Source organism: Leuciscus leuciscus, assembly GCF_965113295.1.
Source record: "Leuciscus leuciscus genome assembly, chromosome: 10".
NCBI classification, from domain to species: domain Eukaryota; kingdom Metazoa; phylum Chordata; class Actinopteri; order Cypriniformes; family Leuciscidae; genus Leuciscus; species Leuciscus leuciscus.
In genome coordinates, this window is record NC_138734.1 from 37620967 (window position 1) to 37639824 (window position 18858).

General features: G+C 37.8%; 1 protein-coding gene and 1 long non-coding RNA gene across 16 annotated transcripts in view; one reads left to right on the forward strand and one right to left on the reverse strand.

Moving 5' to 3' along the window:
• The window catches only part of LOC309508127, a 746145-nt gene that overhangs the window by 511830 nt on the left and 215457 nt on the right, over window positions 1–18858 (reverse strand). The gene's annotated exons all lie outside the window — the stretch shown is intronic.
• Window positions 1–18858, forward strand: part of mef2aa (myocyte enhancer factor 2aa) — an 85431-nt gene that overhangs the window by 37898 nt on the left and 28675 nt on the right. For all 15 annotated transcript variants that reach the window (XM_082182554.1, XM_082182557.1, XM_082182558.1 and 12 more), the window contains one exon: window positions 960–1163. In XM_082182554.1, coding sequence (XP_082038680.1) covers window positions 960–1163 — 204 coding nt within the window. The remainder of the gene's footprint in view (window positions 1–959; window positions 1164–18858) is intronic.

An 18858-nucleotide genomic window follows, 5' to 3' on the forward strand; every position in this document is an offset into this window, starting at 1 on the left:
CCGGCAGGAAATGACTGAGGTGCCCTTCAGCAAGGCACCTAACCCCAAATCTCTCCCCGGGCACCGCAGCAAAAATGTCTGCTCAGTGAGTGTGTTCACTACTCACTTCTCCTAATGTGTGCACTAACTCTAAATGCAGAGGACAAAATTAATGTACAAAAATGTACAAATGTAAAAAAAATTGTTGTTACAAATTGGGTTACCATACTTGATCCATCCATCCATCCATCATAAACTAAGTCCAATGCGGTGTTGTCAAAAATATAGATTTTTCGATACGAAATATCTGAAATATCTGAAATGCTTCCAATACTCATTTTCTGCAGCATAGACGCACGATACCAGCTGCGCTTTCTAGCTCTCTCATCTCTCTGACAGCGAGTTGACACACAAACCCGCCTTCCCTCACTCACTCGTTTCATTTGCTCCGGGTGAATATTGTTGGTGTTACAGGGCTTGAATTTCAGCATGGGATTATGCATAATTTGACTCATTCCCACAGATTTTGTGCCCACACCCAAAGTGTGTGCATATAAATTGAGTTCTTTTTTGCTGCTTATTGCGCTTAAACAGTCAAATACACACAAAATAATGTCAAAATGCCGGTCTTGGCAAGTATTCACGTAAACACAGTCAGTTATGTTTTAAGTGAACGTAATCAGTTGAGAAAGAAAATGCATGTGTAGCATTATAACGGATCTGTGCATCAGGTCTTAAAGGGACAGCAGCCTAATACCTGCTGCCAAATTATGATATAATATTTAAAACAACTCTATATGGCAGGTTTTCCCCATGATATCGATGTCAAAATTGTGGACAGTGATAATGCTGAGTGGCTAGTAACTTTGGAAAACCACTAGCCACTGGCTGTTGAGCAAAAAAGTTAGTGTCAAGCTGTGTCTTGTGTATAAAGCAACATTTACTGAGCATGTCTTGTTATTTTCTCTGTTTCCTCACAGGTCACCTTCACAAAGCGGAAGTTTGGTTTGATGAAGAAAGCTTATGAGCTGAGCGTGTTGTGTGACTGTGAGATTGCCCTGATCATATTCAACAGTTCAAACAAACTCTTTCAGTATGCCAGCACTGACATGGACAAAGTCCTACTTAAGTACACAGAATACAACGAACCCCACGAGAGCAGAACCAACTCTGACATTGTAGAGGTGAGTGTGGCCTACTTCTGATTCCTGTAATGACCAGTCTTTGATGATTGAAGGATTTTTACATTTACTGTAAATGTCATTTTTGATGCACTAAGCCCCAAAAGGTAATTGGACTTTTGGACATTGACTTTAAAACATTGACTTTAAAATGTTTGAATTTCATTGCATTAGAAAACATAATATAAAACCTAGTGGCTTCTGCAAATAAATTATGCTGGAGCTTTTGTCAGAAATATTTTCACTTCTTGTAGCCATTTTTTCCTTACTTTTTACTTTTAACCAACCAAGATAATATTTTTGTGAATACATGAAGTTCCCCTCAATTTTAACTGCCAGTTTTTATTTGTATTTGTATTTTTTTATATATTTTGTTATATAATGCAAATACTTTATATCAAAGTATGAGATATTAATTCTCTCAAAATATGTTGTGATTTGTTAACGTCTAACATAGCAATCAGTTTTAAGTTGAAGTTCCGAAATTATCTATGCACAAATGTTCAGCATGTGTTGTTCCATAGTACCATGGAGGACAAACTGATGTCTGGACAGCATGTGACAGTTTCCTTCTCATTCGTGCTTAGATAGGGTTCAGGACGTCTGCAGCCACTGATAAGTCCAGACGTATTTGAGTACCACAACTGACAAAGGGGCATAAATCATGTAACAGCCCCCTAACTGAACTGGGCACATGGCATCTTTTTTTTTTTTTCACCATTCATGTTTGCCTCAATTAATGAGTGTGTAAAAAATGTCCCATTTATACAATTCGTAAAACTGTGTGCTCATCATAAAGCCTTCCCAGCTGGCCATATGAGTGCTGTGCAAACCAAAACCATACTACTGTAGTGTTCAGTACACAGAAAGCAGCATTTGCCAAGCATGCACTGTCCTCATTTTTCAAAAGCAACATTCCACATTTATAGGTCGAGACCATCAGTGAGCTAAGAACAAAAATGCATTCAAAACGTCTCTTTGACGTCATTCTACATTTTTTTTTATCATTCAGTACTCACTTGCTTACTAAATAGAAAAAAAAGAAAAAAATCAATGTAGCATGCGTAATACAGACAAAGAAAAATTATCATTAAAGGTTTTAGCATAAGTGAATACAAATTTGCATATTATGCATAAATAATATTTTTAGTCTTTCAAATATTCTCAGTTGTCTGCATGGTACTCGTGATAGCATCCTCATTCAATAGATATTTTCTGTTGTAAAGCAAGATTTGAATGCAATTCACAAAATCCTATGAATTGTTATGCAGTTTTAGATATTTTTTAAGTAAAATAAAGGGATAGTTCGCTTTACTAGACTAGATAGGTTTACTCACTCTCATGTCGTTCCATACAGTACCTGTATGGCTTTCTGTCTTCTGTGGAACACAAAAGAAGACACTTTGAAAAATTTCTTTGTCCATATATTGAAAGTCAGTGTGGTCCAGTGTTGTTTGGACCATCAACTTTCATTTTATGGTCAAAAAAGTTTTTTTTTTTTGGTGTGTGTTCTGCAGAGGAAAGACATTTATACAGGTTTGGAATGACATAAGGGTGAGTAACAGAATTTATGACAGACTTTTCATTTTTGGGGAAAGTATTCCTTTAAAGTCTAAAACTGCATAAAAGGAGTCAGCTGGGCCAAGTTATCTTTTATTCATGCTGATGACACTTGCTGGTGAATTACCTGCATGGCAGAACTGCAGAAGAATGCACAGAGCCATCCACAAGGCCTGAGCTCTCCATCAGTGGCCCATCTGCTCTCTTTTCTGCAACGAGAGGGCCCTCACCTGCATTAAAAATGAATGGACACACTCTCCCCTTATGTAACAGCCACCCCATGTCAGCTTTACCTCTTTACAACAGCTTTTAAAGAGGTTGCTGATGCTGTGCCCCCTCTCAGTGGCTTTGTGCCTTTCCCTCTGTGATTTTAAAGAACGGGAAATCACTGTGTTCTGTGTTGCAAAACGTCCTCTTGCATGACTAAAGAGCCTCTTTGCTGTTGTAAATTGCCATTCGACGCCTTTTTTTAAGTGAAAAAAAAAGGTTAGCTTTATCCTGCAGTTGTCTTGTAGGACATCAACAAACACATGCAGGACATGTATATCTGCACAATCAGGCGTCAGCAGATTTCTTTCTGACGCTTACTGATGTGGAACGCAAGCTGGTGGCAAGCTGCCGCATTTCCCACGTCGGCCCTCCGGCCCGCTGTGTAGGAGCCTGACCCAATGCATGAAGGGTCCCAACAAAGCAGCCTTGTCCCTGCTCAGTGGGCCAGCATCTACTCATAGCTGCAGAGATCGCCCACAGCCAGCTCTCTTTCTGAGGCCATGTTTCAGCCGTAAAGAAGCAGAGCAGAAATAAGCTTTTGAAGCCTCCACTCTCATTTCTCTGGCTACATGTTTTACAGTGCTGGAGAAACCAGGAGCAGAGATATCAGCCCTGGACTTCCATCAAAAGTGCTGTTGACTTTGATTTTGGTTGAAGGCAGCTTGTCTCCATAGAGACACATGTAAAGATCTGTGCAGGAGTTATACAGTATACCGATATAACCAACGGATATCAGTACTCAGCAATATTGATTGTATCCATAACAACACAGGCCTGTGTTCTCATATTGTACAGTGTGCAATTCTGAAAGAGGATACCATATAGTGATATTATTAATCAAATGGCTTGTACAAAGAGAGGAAGTAACCCAAAGGCCTTTTAAGATATGTCAGTCCACTCTTCGGCCATCTTGGCAACACCCTGTACAATTTAGGCACTCAAGTTCAGCTCCTGTTTAGCTAAATGGGGGCAAATTGATATCTCCAAATGAAATCTCCAAATTTCAAACAAAATTTCACAAAAAGAAAAAATGCATTGTAAAGTTTGCTGCTTTATTTGAAATCAAGCTACACTGAAAGCTGAAAACTGTATTTCTTTCTAGTGATGTATGATATATCATTTTTGTCTTTAGTTATTTAGTTATTAAATTAGTTATTTGTAAATAAATTATCATTATGTATCGGCTGATATTAGATATTTTAATTGTGCAATTATTTCCTTTTTAACATATGGATGACAATGAATTATTCTTTTAAAAACACATAATTTATTAATAACACTGTTAAATGTAATCTTTGACAAATTTTACAGCAAATATTTTTTTCATACTCTACATAATTTTCTGATGCTTAAATTGAATCTTTAGTTTTTAGTGTGTAATTTCTTTCACACAAAATAGTACACCATTTTTAATATTAGATATTTATTAGTTTTCACCCAACATAGTATCAGCCTGAATTATAATAGGGTGCATCCCTGAAAATTAAAAATTTTACAGGCTACAAAAGTTTGGTTCTTGATATTTTTCTAAATTGTGGGAGTCTGATCCATTTCCTCCTCGTTGTACTTTTTCTTAAGTAACTTTAGACTGTTTGTCCAGCTTTATAGAAACTGCTTTCTCACAGATCCAGTGTTATTTGAATCTTTACTTTTTGTTTTTGTTAAGCAGTAAGCTTGTCAAAGAATAGGTGAAGAGTTAAACATTTATTTAACAAATCAATACCGCCATCTCTAAACCTCCCATATGTGTTTTTTTTTCTCTTTCTCCTTGCCTTCTCCTGGTGAAATGTGTTTCACATGGAGGCACTTACACTTATCTAAATAAATAAATTGTGTTAAAGTGATAAATGCCACACAAACAATCACACATTTTGTACTTTTTTCTGTCCTCTAGAACAAATGCATCCTTTGCTGCTTTTTTATTGACTTGCTTAAATTCCTGTTCCATGTGAAAAGTCAAATCAAAAGTCACATTCCTACTTGCCACCACCATCTGTAGCAAAAGGCCTGGTCTTGCATAGTCAGGGGAACAGATGTATTGCTTTCCACAGATGGATGTGTGAGTAGGGCACAGTGTGACGACCAGGCTCAGGGCTATGGACTTTGTCTCAAGTCTGGCCCGCAGTCAGTACCGGAGCGCTAGACCGAGATCACCATGCCTGAGCAAAGAGTAGCATTCGCATGTGTGTTTTTCGGTGTGTGTGCGACTGTGCGCCTGCCGCACTGTGGTTCAACTTCAATAACACTCCAGGCGACAGGTGAAGCGTTGCGTGAAATCTCCCTTTGTGGATCCTGTCCACTTCTCTGTCTGATTAAAAGTGGCCGCGATCCCATCTGTGTCTCCCTTTTCAAAGGCTGTGGGTCTGAAGCAAGCCCTTTTATTTACTGAGTAGCAGCGCAGGATTGATGGAGCGTTTCCTCAGAGCATGTCCATTCAACGTCTCACAGGGGTCTTTAAGGACCACTGGTGTTCCACGGTATTGGGTCTCCACTAGCACACTTTGTCCTTGTTCTCACCTTTTGCATTGCTCAGAGAATATGAAAGGAAGTAGAGTTGAAAGGACTTTTCATGTATGATGGACCTCAGTCTAGAAATTGTGTATAATAGAACAGCCCCATACGTTTCACTTTTATAAAGACCGTGGAAGTTCTCTGACCTTTTGTGAAATAAGTCAGGTTATTGATGTATTTAAGACATTTTCACTGTTTATGGGTTCAGAATATGTCATGCGGTTAGCACATACAATTATTTGGTCTCATTCTTTAATTTGTTAAACAAAAAGTGTTGTCAGTAATTTACTACAGGAGAGTCTATGGTGGAAAATATTTTCCATAGGGCTCATATTTTTTGAAATATTTTTATATTAGTTACTGTACATCATAAATGCATGTATTATTTGAGCTGTGAACTCTATATTGTTCGTCTAATTATTAGTTACTGAAGTAATTCTTGTGGTTGGAACTAGGGATGCACAATATATTAGTACCATATTGTTAAATTATGATGTTCTTTTTTAATTATTGGTATTGTCAATATTTATTTGTGCATGATTATTTCCTTTATTTTTAGTATTCTAAATTTCACAAAAGATTAATAATTAAAACCCTACAAAATTAACAATACTGTAAAATGTTATCTTTAGCGAATCATTTTTCATGCACATTATATTGTTGTGATGCCTAACATTTAAAATGATTGAAGTTTTAGTGTGTTCTTTTTAATTTATTAAGACAAGTAGTAGATTTAATAATAATATAATTTTGATATTTTCCATTTATCAGTTATCACCAAGGACATTAAAATAATAATTGGTCTCTTTCTGGTATCGATGCACTTTCAATGCGATATTTACCATTTTTTGTGACTTTACATGATCATGACTAGTTGACAAGTTGTAAAAACTTTTCTATCACACTGGTCTCAGGTTGAGATGCTCAACAGAAAGTCTATCCTTGCGCAATGTTAGTGTATTATTCTACACGTGATATTTCCTTGTTTTGACAAACTGAGGAACAAGCTGAAATAATTCTCTATGGTAATAGAGCTTAACAAATATCAATACATTCCTTTAATTCCTTTGAATTTGACTCGTTATTGAATTTCCTCTTACTGTACGTCAATTTTAATGAATAAAAAGGTGGACAAAGACTGTATGAATGAGTGAAAATACTTTACAGTTGTCCTGTCTAAAGAATGTCCTTATAGTTCCTGTTGTGTTTCAAATTGAATTCTGTTTGTGCTCCAAATGAAAAAGCTGCTGCAGGTAATTAAAATAATTAAATCATCCTTTCTCTTGTTCCTCTCCAACTGGAGGTAATGAAATCTTAGTAGCTCTACACTGGTATTCTGAATACAGGCTTCTCAGTGTGCACATAGGATTCCTTGAAATCAGATATCAACTTCACAGCAGATATGTGGCGTCCATTTGTCCCTTTTACCCCCTCGCCTCTGTTAGATGCTCTCAAGAGCATTACTCAGCCATGCTGATATCAGTCCATTCTCATTAGCCCATATTATCATGGTTTGAACACATTAGTGATCCCAGCTAACAGCCTTTCCATTGAATGCTGGGAGAAGTTAGGCTGCAGACGTATTACATTCACATGGCGTACTGTATGTTTGCTTTGAGATTTACATGTATGACTTTTTTCCACCACTCTCACCATGTTGCAAATAACCGAACCGGTGGGTGTGCTCTTGTGAACGGCCGGCTGACCTTTTGCAATACTCTAGTTGTTGTCTGAGTTGTCATTTACCTGGCTCAAATAGTAAGCAAATCAGGGAATGATTCAGGCAAATGTTTCAGGCCTCCGTAAGAGGCTTGCATTGTTGTGTGTGGTTTTAAAAAGCAAATGCTTTTTTCTTTCCTGAAGAAATATTCAAAGGCCGACCAGTACAGTAGACAGTACCACTGTAACATATCAACAAAGAAAGCATATCAAATATAATACAATCATTTTTTAAAGGGACCGTTTACCCCAAAAAACGGAAATTCTCTCATCATAATAAATGTTGAAACAATTTTCATTTTGAGTGAACTGTCACTTTAATTAGTTTGCACATAACAGAATTTTAGAAAATTGCTGCCTTAGTCTCGAGTAATTCTTTTGAGAATTATTTCCTGGAAAAGGCATAATCAAGAGACGCAGGATATGTAAATCTTGACCATTCCCAAATGTCAGCTTTTCTGCATGAGATTCCTGTTTTGTTCCGTGTGAATAACACCATTGTTTTATCACAAGCATGGGACCAAAAGCAGTCACTCTTGCTTTTCATCTGAACCTTTGAAGCTGCAATCGGCATACAAGCGCCTCCAAACAGCCATGCAACTGTATTAGCTATGCTATGCATATTCATGTTCGTATAGAAGCACTTGAGCTCGTAACAAGAGCTCGCTCACAGTTTCTATTGGCTCTGGATGTGGATGTAGTAAGGAGCCTGTGTCTGGGGAGGAGAGGAAGGAAATGAGGCTATGCTGTGGCACTGGGGGAGGGAGATATTTTTGATAAGGGACTTTTATTCAACACTCTGGCTGATGTCATTGGGTCTGGGGATTTTTGGGACATTCAACACAACACACGACTCTGTGTTATATCAGTAATGTTGCCAAAGCTGTTAAATCAATCGTCATTTTATCAGAGCACTTTTGTACGAGTGCTACAACGCCTCTGTAAGACTTGTGAAGTTTTTTTCTGTAAATATGCACACTTTGCAAGATAATTGCATTTATTTTTATAGCTGCTGAGCTGAATTTTACTGTTTTGTTGGGAGCTTTGCATTGAATTGTTTGTGCTGTCAATCAAAGCTTGTGTGGTGATTAAGACCCGACTCTGCCTTAATGAATGCAAATTGGCACATCTGCTTCTGTGAGCTAGCTGGCCAGACTGTTCAATTAGCATGATTGATCAATTATCCTCCTCCTGCTGATGTGAGGATGGAAAGAGTGTGGCAGAAAGAAAGAAAAGCAACAGTGCGAGAAGTGAGAGATGGAGATGAACACTTCGGTCCAAATCCCTTAAGTCTGCCTATTAAAATATGGTCTTTAGATTTGATTAGTCTAAATTAATACTGATGGAATGATTTAAGTCATGCTTACACTTTAAGCAACACAGATGTAAAATTGACTTTGACAAGACAAATTGAAATCATGGCATTTTTAAAGAAAACTAGTCTGCGATTTTTATTTTTATGAACTGTTGGGGAAACTCCCATGGATCCACCATTCATTGGCCATCAAGTCCATTGATGTGTAATTTCATTACACTAAATTTGGCCATTTTATACAGTGAATCAGCCCATTTGTCTAATTTTAGAAATTAGCAGCTATACTGCCATTCAAAGGTTTGAGGTGCGCTAGATTTTTTGAAAGATGTGTCCAAGGCTGCATTCATCTAATCAAAAATACAGTAAAACCAGTGAAGTTGTGAAATATTATTATATTTTAAAATAACATTTTGTTTTTTTAGCATGTAATTTGTCAACATTTAGCCTGCTCTAATGAGGAGAGGACTCAGTTGTCTCTCAGTATGTGTTGTTAATACCATAAAAATGACAAATTCATCCCTCTCTTAGCAGGCTTAGGTGGCAGTCTAATGGAAGTATTATTTATATGGCCCTGTTGATTAAGACTTAGCTGCTAAGCTCATTTTCCAAACATTAGCGGCAGCGTGTCTCAGAGGGGCCTGTCTGGGATGTTTCAGAGACAGATCAGGACTGGAGTGCTGGTATCTTTAACGGTGACATATCCAGATAATAGAGCCCTGCAAACAGGCACCATATTCAGGCCTGAGTGTCCTTCCAATCACATTTGCCCTGCCTTACTAGTGGGGAAACCAGACTTAACAGAGCTCTTTCTGCTCTCTTGTTGTCCGGATGTTATCGTTTGATACTATTGGAAAGACGACTAAGGGACGAACACACATACAGTACTTTATCTCGTTTTGACCTTGTCCATGTTTTTAATTTGATTTGTCATTGTTTCAACAAGTAAATGAAGTCACTCTGAGAGTTCATGCAGCAATCTCCAGCTGAAAGCAGGGGCATCCGAGTCCTTCCTTGAGGTTTTGGCTGGCACTGCACTAAAGGATCACTCACTCGCACAATGACGCCACTCACCTCACGCTCTGGCGGGGCAGACGACCCCTACGGTTCTGGACTATTAACCTAGTCTGCAAGGATTAATCTAAAAAGGGCCAGGAGCTTAATTTGCGCTTGATATGCACAGACGACAACACGCAAGAAAAGATTGCATTTTAATTGGCTAGCGCTTAACTTAGTGGCTTGACTTTGGGCTGGCCAGGGGCCAGATTGACTGTGTGATCTGCTAAAGCCATGTTTGACATTTGAAAAGGCTGAAGGAGGGATGCATGGTCAGTTACACTGCTCGGCTCATCCTGGGTGGCTCTTTAAACCACACACACAATGTCCTCAGTTTTTCCGGAAATACATTGATCAATAATTGCATAATTATTTTTTATTTATTTAACTTTTTTATAAGCAGCTCCATAGCATTTTATAAAAATAAAATAAAAATAATATTACTTTCTCAGGTCTTCCAAATTTTTTTTTTTGACATGATCTTCTTATTCAGTGAAATTAAATTAGTACTTTTTTTAGTTAATCATTTTTGTTATATTCATTGTCCTTTTTTAGCAGCTGTCAGTTCTCGTCTGATTTTCACACTGTTTTGATAAACTACTTATTAAATCTAGTCTAATTTCCCTTATGATCTGTAACATATCACTTCATTTCAGTGATCTCCGTTTCTCTCTATTCTCAATTCCCACTGCTCGCTCTTTAATGTCTCATCTACTGCCACTCTCTTCCTTTCCTTCCTTCTTTTTTATGCCGCTTACTCTCACATCGAGCAGTCTTCATATTAAAGTGCTTATTAAGTCAAACGAAAATGTCAGCTGTATTGACATAAAGGAAAGGTGTCTTCTTTAGGATATTCTGATATATGTGCAGTATCTCTCCAATATGATTCTTAATAATGAGCTGACACTCTACTTTATAATTGTTGCGTAGACTAAGGAGGAATTATTTTTTGTATGATTTTCTCATCATTTTCATATAGCAGCTCTATAGCATGATGGTATTTTTTGAGGTGTGAACGTACAGCACACATATCATTGTGAATTTTGGTGAATATGCTCTATCTTGGTCTCATCTGACCACAGAATATTTGCCCTCATTGCAACTGGGTCACTTTTTTTTTGTGCAAATTATAGTTGTGCTTTCACACATTCTCAGTTGTATGCTGCAGATCCTTCAGAATGATCCTTGGCATGTTCATGCAGAGATTTAGGGAGTGTTTTCTAGGTTGTGGATGATTTGATGTACTTTTAACTTGCTGATAATTGAATAGTCCTTCCATACTCTTTAGTAATTATTTTCCATATCCTTTAGACTTGCAACCTGAATAATAAGCTTTAACTCTTTCACCACCAACGTTTTTTTTTTTTTTTTTTTTGCTAGTCACCGTCAGCATTTTTAATAATTTTCACAAAACTTTTATGGCCCCCAGCATATGCATGATATAACATGCAATATATCAAAGGAAAGAATAGAGCCTCTTTTTTTAAGCTTCATGCATTCTTTTCTTGCATTCTTTATCAACATTTGAATGTGGGTCAGTTTCAAAAAATATTTTATTGATTCATAGGTAGAAGCAATTGTTATGTTATATAGATTTACATTAGAAAATTATCCACTATTTATGAGTCATGTGGAGGTACATTTTAGGGTTGTTAGATATTTTTCGTAACTGTTTCAAAATGACACAAGTCTGTTTGTGACAAGAAATGCCTTCTGCATTCGACCTTGTACATGCATGAAGATTTTATAAGGAACGTTTGACCTCATCTTAAAGACGCGGTTTACCTAATAAATAGTTCAAGTAGAATTGTTTTCTTATCACTAGGGTAAATCAATGACCAAACTGTGGCAACAGTTCTCCTCCACCAATGCTTGCTTAAATAACGTGTTTTGTCAATCTTCAGACTAAAAACAAACACTCCTCTTCTCTGAGTCAGTTGTGGTAGTTTCTGAAGGAAAGTGTTGTCATTTCTGCTAATTATAATAAGAGGAATCATACCAGAATGTTAAAATGTACATTTAGGACCAAAATGAAGATAATATTACAGACAAGATCTTAAATATATCAGTTGTTTTACACAGAAAGCACTGAAATGACTCACATAATAAATTGATAATATTGCAGTAGTCTCCTGCCTCTCAGATTTTTTCTTATATACATTTTAATATGCTTAGATTCTCCAAGATAGCAACGTCTGCAATCAGAATTTAGTTATTTCAGTGTGAACTCAAATATGTCTGAACAAATTCTTCTAAGACCACATAATCTTAGCTAATCTATCCACATCCATTTTATATCTCTACACTCCTACTATATGTCACATAGTATTGTGTTTGATTCTGTGTTTTTTTTTTACTTCTCAAAGATTTTTAAGATAAACATCTGAGAAGGTGATACTTAACTGAAACATAACTGAGAATTCCATTATAATTCTAAAAGAGCAACTTCTGAGCAAAAACAAAAAAAACAAAAAACATTCCTTTTGGATGCTATTGAATGGGAGTGTGAGATATTTGAGAGTTTGAATTTAACCAGAGGATTTTAACATTTTGTTAAAGGATAGTGTAATACAAAAAGAGTAATTTGTTCCTAGTGTAAGGCTGGAAAAACTGGAAGAACTGGAAGAGAGGGCTACTCTCAAAGGAACAAAAAAACCAACAAAGGAAATTAACATTTGAACTTGCTATATTACCATCCCCATTCGAGACACAATCACTCTTGAGTTGATCACCTCCCAATGTACACATCTTTCTCTTCACCCATCCCTACCTGAATTCACCCACAAATCTATATGGTTTAATATGAACAATTATCATACAGTATTATACATGTTTGGTATCATTTGAAATGTCTCAGTGCGACTGGTACAAAGGTCTCATTCCCATAGAAGTAAACCAAAAGGTAATAAGGTGTGTAGAGTTTAGAGATATCTTGTTAACTGCTGTGGGTGTGCTAATTCAAGTGTACGTGGTTGCAAAGACAAGAAGTGAATTTCCGTTTAGGGTAGCAAAAGTGCTGCTTGACCAACCTAAATCTAAATGTGTCTTACCTTTTAATTTAATCTTACTTTAGATAAGTGTACATGGGAAACCACGGCATGGCCAATCCAAAGCTATTATAAGAGAAGTAAAGTTGGTTGACTTGTATCTGTAGTAGTGGCCATACCTCTACTGAAGTAAACGTTACGTTAAATTCAAGTGTATGCAATTCCATGGGGGCTATACCAAAGTATCTTAGATTGTGTAAGCGTGAATGCGACCAATCTCAGGTATATAGAAATTACCTCTGTTTGGTGACCGAAGCTGGCGAGCTTGTGATCGTGAGACCCACATTAAACAAGGCGTGAGGACCTTCTGAGCAACATAGCTTCCTAATATGAATGGCTAAAATATAAGTAAAGAGTTAAATAGAACAATCAAATGTATTGCTAAACTATTATATAACTGACCAATCTATCCTAAATTCGAGGTCGATATAAAAAGGAGTCTGATAAAAGCTTAAATGGAATTAAATACTTTGCCACGCGGAAAGACAGTAACACGCAGAGACCTTCACCCATTCTATCGGACGATCCAGACGGGCTTACAAAGCAAACAAATTTTATTTTTAATAACCTTATTATTTATGCCTAGTTTTCTACAGTTTGTGCAACTAACAGTTATCAGGTTGAAAGATATACATTGAAATATTATGCATGGAAATAAACCACACATTGATGGCCTCATAAAAAAAGTCACATTTTGTAAATGAATGGCCTATTCTTACTGGAGTGAAGTGCACATGTCAGGTTAAAAAAGCACTGTCTTTATATACCACACTAAGAGCTGCAACAAAAATGGTGTTGAATCAAGCCTCCTGCAGCTTTTCAAAGTGCCCTTTTTTATAGGACAAGGACTCCCTTTCCTCTGGGCTTTCAGTCTACTCTAGAACAAGAGCACAGCCCCTCTTTGGAACATGCCATTTTCTCTCTCTTCTGAAACAAAGAGCTACATGTGGTTTATTCTTCTGATAGCCACTCTATAAGACCCTGTCTCTCTGACAGCTCTCTAGATTCAAGGTCTGAATTCGTGGTAATTGTTGTTCTTTTCCCTCTGTCTCCCATGTAAAGTGTGACCAGGTTGCTGTGGAAACACAGTTTGGTGTTTACCTCACAACAGAGACCAGCAAGAATCAGTGGCAGCAGAATATTCCTCTTTCACTTAAAGTATCTCTCCCGGAAGCGAATATAAACATACAACGTTAAAGGATTTAAAGTAATACTGCGCGCCACATCAAGCCAAACATTATGCTTCCAAGTAACCACATAAGTGGAAAATGGACTGTACACGGCCATATTATCTATGATGCATCAGTTAGGAGAGCACATTTTAGAAGACTAGGGTTCATGTGTGAACTGTACGTATTGATGAACTTGAAACACTGAAGCGAATGTCTTGTTCCCTCTCGCTGTGCTCTTTGAGAACGTCCCTTCTTCCTTTGAGCATGATGCTTGTTACCTGGTTACTGCCAAGAGATTCTTGTTTTTAGCACGTGTCGTGCCTCATTGACGTCAGAAGAACTTTTTTTAACCCCCACCCCTTCTTTTTATCTCTTTCTCTCTCTCGCTCTCTCTCTCTCTCTCTCTTTCTCATTTTCTAGCAAAACTGACATTTTTAATATAAAAACCAGGCCTTCTTCAAGAGGCTGAATAAAAAAAAAAAAAGACAAAGCAACAAAAGGCCCAGAGCGAGGTGGGTCTTTGGTAAACATTAGTCTCCAATGAGACTAATGAGGCAGGCTCTAATCTCAAGTGCTTGAACATAGATGCGCTGACTCTGAGCAAATAACCCTGGTGCTTATTCACAGAGGAAACAAGAGGGGGATGAAGCACGCTGCAAATGAATGACTAATTCTGAACTATCATTTTCACTCTCAGCTCACTGGATAAATACGCTGTTTCTCGTCTGCGTATCGATACTGTTCAGTAAAACTGTACTTCGTTTTATAAATGTTTATAAACTGGTAGATTTTCTATTCTATTCTTTTCTATTCTTTTTTTATTTAGCCTACTGAAACTGATATTTATCTGTAGTTGTCTCCCTCACTGAAGTAATTTGTTACAATCTAGTAGTTCCTACAAAACACATAGCTGAAACTGTTGTTTAGGCTTTCCAAGGAACATTAGGCAAATTGGTGCCCACAATATTTTCCTTGTCCTGGCCTACAACCAGTTGCCTACATATATTGACTATTGAACTGACTGAAAAGTGTTAGCTAGTGTTGAGACAAATGATACATTTGGCCATTTTGAGATTATTGACTTTGAAAAACTCATATTGATTTGGAAACATTATGGAAATAGTTACATAGAAACTCAACCTGGTTCTAGGATCACAATGATTTCAACCTTGAATCAGAGCTCCTACCATTTATTAAAGGCCAGTTTATCAACTGAACTAATTATTGAGTTTAATCTGCTAATAGCTCAGTGTAATGAACAGAAATCAATAAAGCCATCCTTCCAGTCAAGCGAAATTAACTTACAACAAAACTTTAATTTGGATAGTTAATCCTGCGTAAACTGTTGGATTCTTTCTTGACATGAATGTATTTAGTTATGAATATTTAATTATTATTTCTTCTTACCAACATATTTTTATTGGTTGTTATTTCTATAGATCTATATATTGTTTGGTCATGCCTCGCCAATAGATATATTTTTTAGTTTTGAGTAAATTTAGTTTAAAATGTTTTTGTTTTTCTTTATAACTGGTTAATTTTGAGGTGTCCATAGACTGCTTTTGCTTGTTTTGTTTAACTTCACATGCCAGATGGCTGAATGAAAAAGAGTACAAGAGCAGCCACATCTGGCAGCTGTCTTCACCCTTGTGCTCTCTGTCCTGTTTAATTCCTGATAGGTGTGTCTATGACAGATCCATGCCTGCCCTCTCCTCTATAGGTCCTCTAGGAAAAAAATCAGACTTTACAAACTTACTGTATGTTTTAAGAGAAATGGACATGACGACAATTTTTTCGGGCCCGGTATTGGAATCGATAGAATTTTTCTTTTCATGGTATTGGTGCTAGAATATCTCAATGGTCTCAATTAAGAGGCTTTCATTCATTTTCAATGCTTAGATGCAGAACATAGCAGTGTAATGGAAGCAAAAATGGAAACAATGAAGTGCCCAGTCTACTTGAACTTAACAAACCTCTCTCCTCCCTCCCTTCTTTTTCCTGGTTACCATCAGAACCATTCCCTAGATGGCAGGCGCAAAAGCTAATGGAAGTGTCCTCTTTGACTATTGATTACTCTCCAGTGGGAGGGGGAAAAGCATCTCCGACACGGGCAAACATGATTGAATGTAATTCAATAAGAGCAAAAATGGGGCCTTCTCTCTCTCTCTCTCTCTACCTCAGATACTGTTCCATGGTTCCCAGCTCAGCGATCTGGCACGTGTTTGCCAATTTCAGCCATGAATTATTCTCAGATGACGTAAGACCAAATAGCCTCTGCAATGATTTCAACACTGTTGAATGTGAAAGATCATGTTTACTTACTCCGGCATGATTTCTAATGTAGAGGAAGCAGGCAGTCCGGCAGTTTGGTGAAATTATTATTCGGCATTCAAGAACTGGCACATGCAGCGATTGTTATGCTTTCAATTAAAATTCTTTCAGCGATGTATTGTTTGTTCTTTGCAGGAGTGGGTTGAATTGATCTTAGTGGTGATGTGGACCGCCTGAGGAAGGATTTTAAATCAGTTGACACTGCTTATGGTTTGGTTTTTGCATATGCTTTGATTCATTGTAAAAACTTGGCGGCTCACCACGGATTTTACTTCAAAGAAAGTTTGCTGTATAACACATTCCCAAATGTCTCAAAGGTGTTAAGGTTTCGTGTTCCTAATTTTACAAAACTAATTTGTAATTGCAAAACAAGAAATTATTTGGGATGCAAGGAAAATGAAGAAATGCACACCTACTCTGTTTCTTCCTTTCCACTTGAATTAGTGTAAGGACAGCAACACAGCACAGAACACCCGATTTACTGAAGAGTAAAGTGATAACCTCTCCCATAATGCCCTCCCTTTTCATGGAAACCATTTTTTTTTCTCTATCTGAGTCATGTGTAGGAGGCTTGTCTTCTTCTTTCCACGAAAGACAAATGTGTACTCAAAGTAAAGTTTCATTGCAGTACTGCAGATCAGCCCAAACAATCATTATAAGTATGTGCGCTTCACTTAAAGGCTTATCGAGCTTACAGACACTTGTAGGTGTATTTACAGCATCTGTATCCAGTGTCTTTTTAATCAAACAAAGCGTACTTAGTGTTTTTACGTGTGACTTGTCAACCTGAAACCACCGTGTTTTGTGAGTCCAGGAAATTATTTTGTTAACAGTTGATGACCTGAAAAATGGCAAAACCACCGACCACCTTATATATAAATGCCTGTGTGAAACAGTCCACCACAAGCCCATAGGGCTGTTTGTTAAATATGTTTGCCAGCCCATTCGTCACCTCTGTGCCCCATCTTTTGACCTAACATACCACACAATGTGAGTATCAAGGCCGCGGTCAAGGCCGGTGGTTTTCAGGAGGCGAGGTACGTGAGGAGAGGTGCGCTCTCACAGATTGATGAGGCCTGCTCGGTGGCAGGGGTATAGAGTGTTACAGAACAGACGTCCTGCTGGCACGACCTACCCTCTCTGCTTTCTCCTCTCTGCCTTATCGGAACTCCTAATTGTCCTTATGAATATTTTAGAGGAGAGCAGGAACGGAGGGGTTCGGGGGGGGCTATTGTTTCAAGGGCTCTGATGGCTAATGATCCAGTCTGTGGGTCAAGACGGGTGGGAATGAAAGACAGGTAGTGAGAAAGACTATCGGGCTCGGGAGGAAATGGGTATTGGGGAAGGATGAGGAAAACGATTAATTTGTCTCATCGAAATCTCTCAACTCTTTCCTCCCTTTGTTCGTCATTAACTGTAATAGTTTTACTGTAGATGTGACTGTTAAATAGATGAGATCATTTATTTAGGCCAGTGGGATTGGAGAGCAACATCGTTGCAAGGAAACTTGAGCGATGACTTTGATATGCCTTCACCTCAATTTTGGTTTCAATTCCCAATCTGCTCTCATGTCTCAAAATACCCTTGATTGTGAAAGCGTTCCTTCCCTCACTGTGACTGCTAATAGCTTGATCAAACCCGCCAGCTTACAGTCTATGAACATCTGCTTGTCTTTGTGGGAAACTATTGCTCCTGGAAGTGTAACACACTCGTACTAGCTGATATGAAATGGCGTATTCACATAAAAACGGCAATCTCAGCGGTCAACCAGCAGTATTTAACTATGGTACGTGGCGAAAGAGATGCACCCTACGTGAAAACGACTGCAGATTTTGTCGGGTTGGGAGGCGCATTTCACAGTATGTTGTTTTTTTCTAAACAGCTGCGCAGAAATCATAATTACCGCTTACTGAAAACGAGCCCCCGCTGTCCAGCTTCCTCTGAGAGGAGCGCTCAGACAATAGCACAGAGGCAGGAAGGACACGCATGAGGTCACATCCTGGTTTTTGACTCGATAGCCCATAGAATGAGATCTGAAGTGCAGCACACTGAGACATTTCTAAGTATAGCTATTTTCTTAAACATATGCATTATTATAAGGGCCGGTTTTTTCCATTATTAGTTTATGTCATGTTGTTCTGATTGAATAGGCATCAGTGAGCATGTGAGGGACAAAGAAAGTGGAAGTGCAAGTTCCTTGTAATGATAGCTGACTATATTGAAAAATGGTGTAGGATTTACTTTGAAACAATTTTTACTCAGGAATTGCTAGTGTATTACACACACGAATTTAGTATGAAATTTTGATGTAGAAAAGACTGAAATAGTATTTTCTTGTAAAACATACTCCAGTAATCTTTGTTTTATTTACAAAAAAAAACATTTTTTTTAAAAAAATTGTACAGTATTCCTCAACAGATAACATATTTTCCTATTGACTTCCTCTCTGCTCAAAGTTTTAAAGGTACTGCTCACTCTCCGCTTGGATAATCATGCTAAACAAAATGCACTGGACACAGTGGTGATGTCATAAGGATTAGCATGCTGCTCAGTGTTGCTACAGGGACGACTCTGTAGGGCCAAAGATATGGAGATGCCTGCTAGAAATGAGGTTAGGACAGATTACAGTACACCAGTCACCCAGAGAGAAACCATGCCTCCATTTTGAATGCAACAATATATGATGGAGCATGCAAACATTAGAGCAGATATGCTTTATC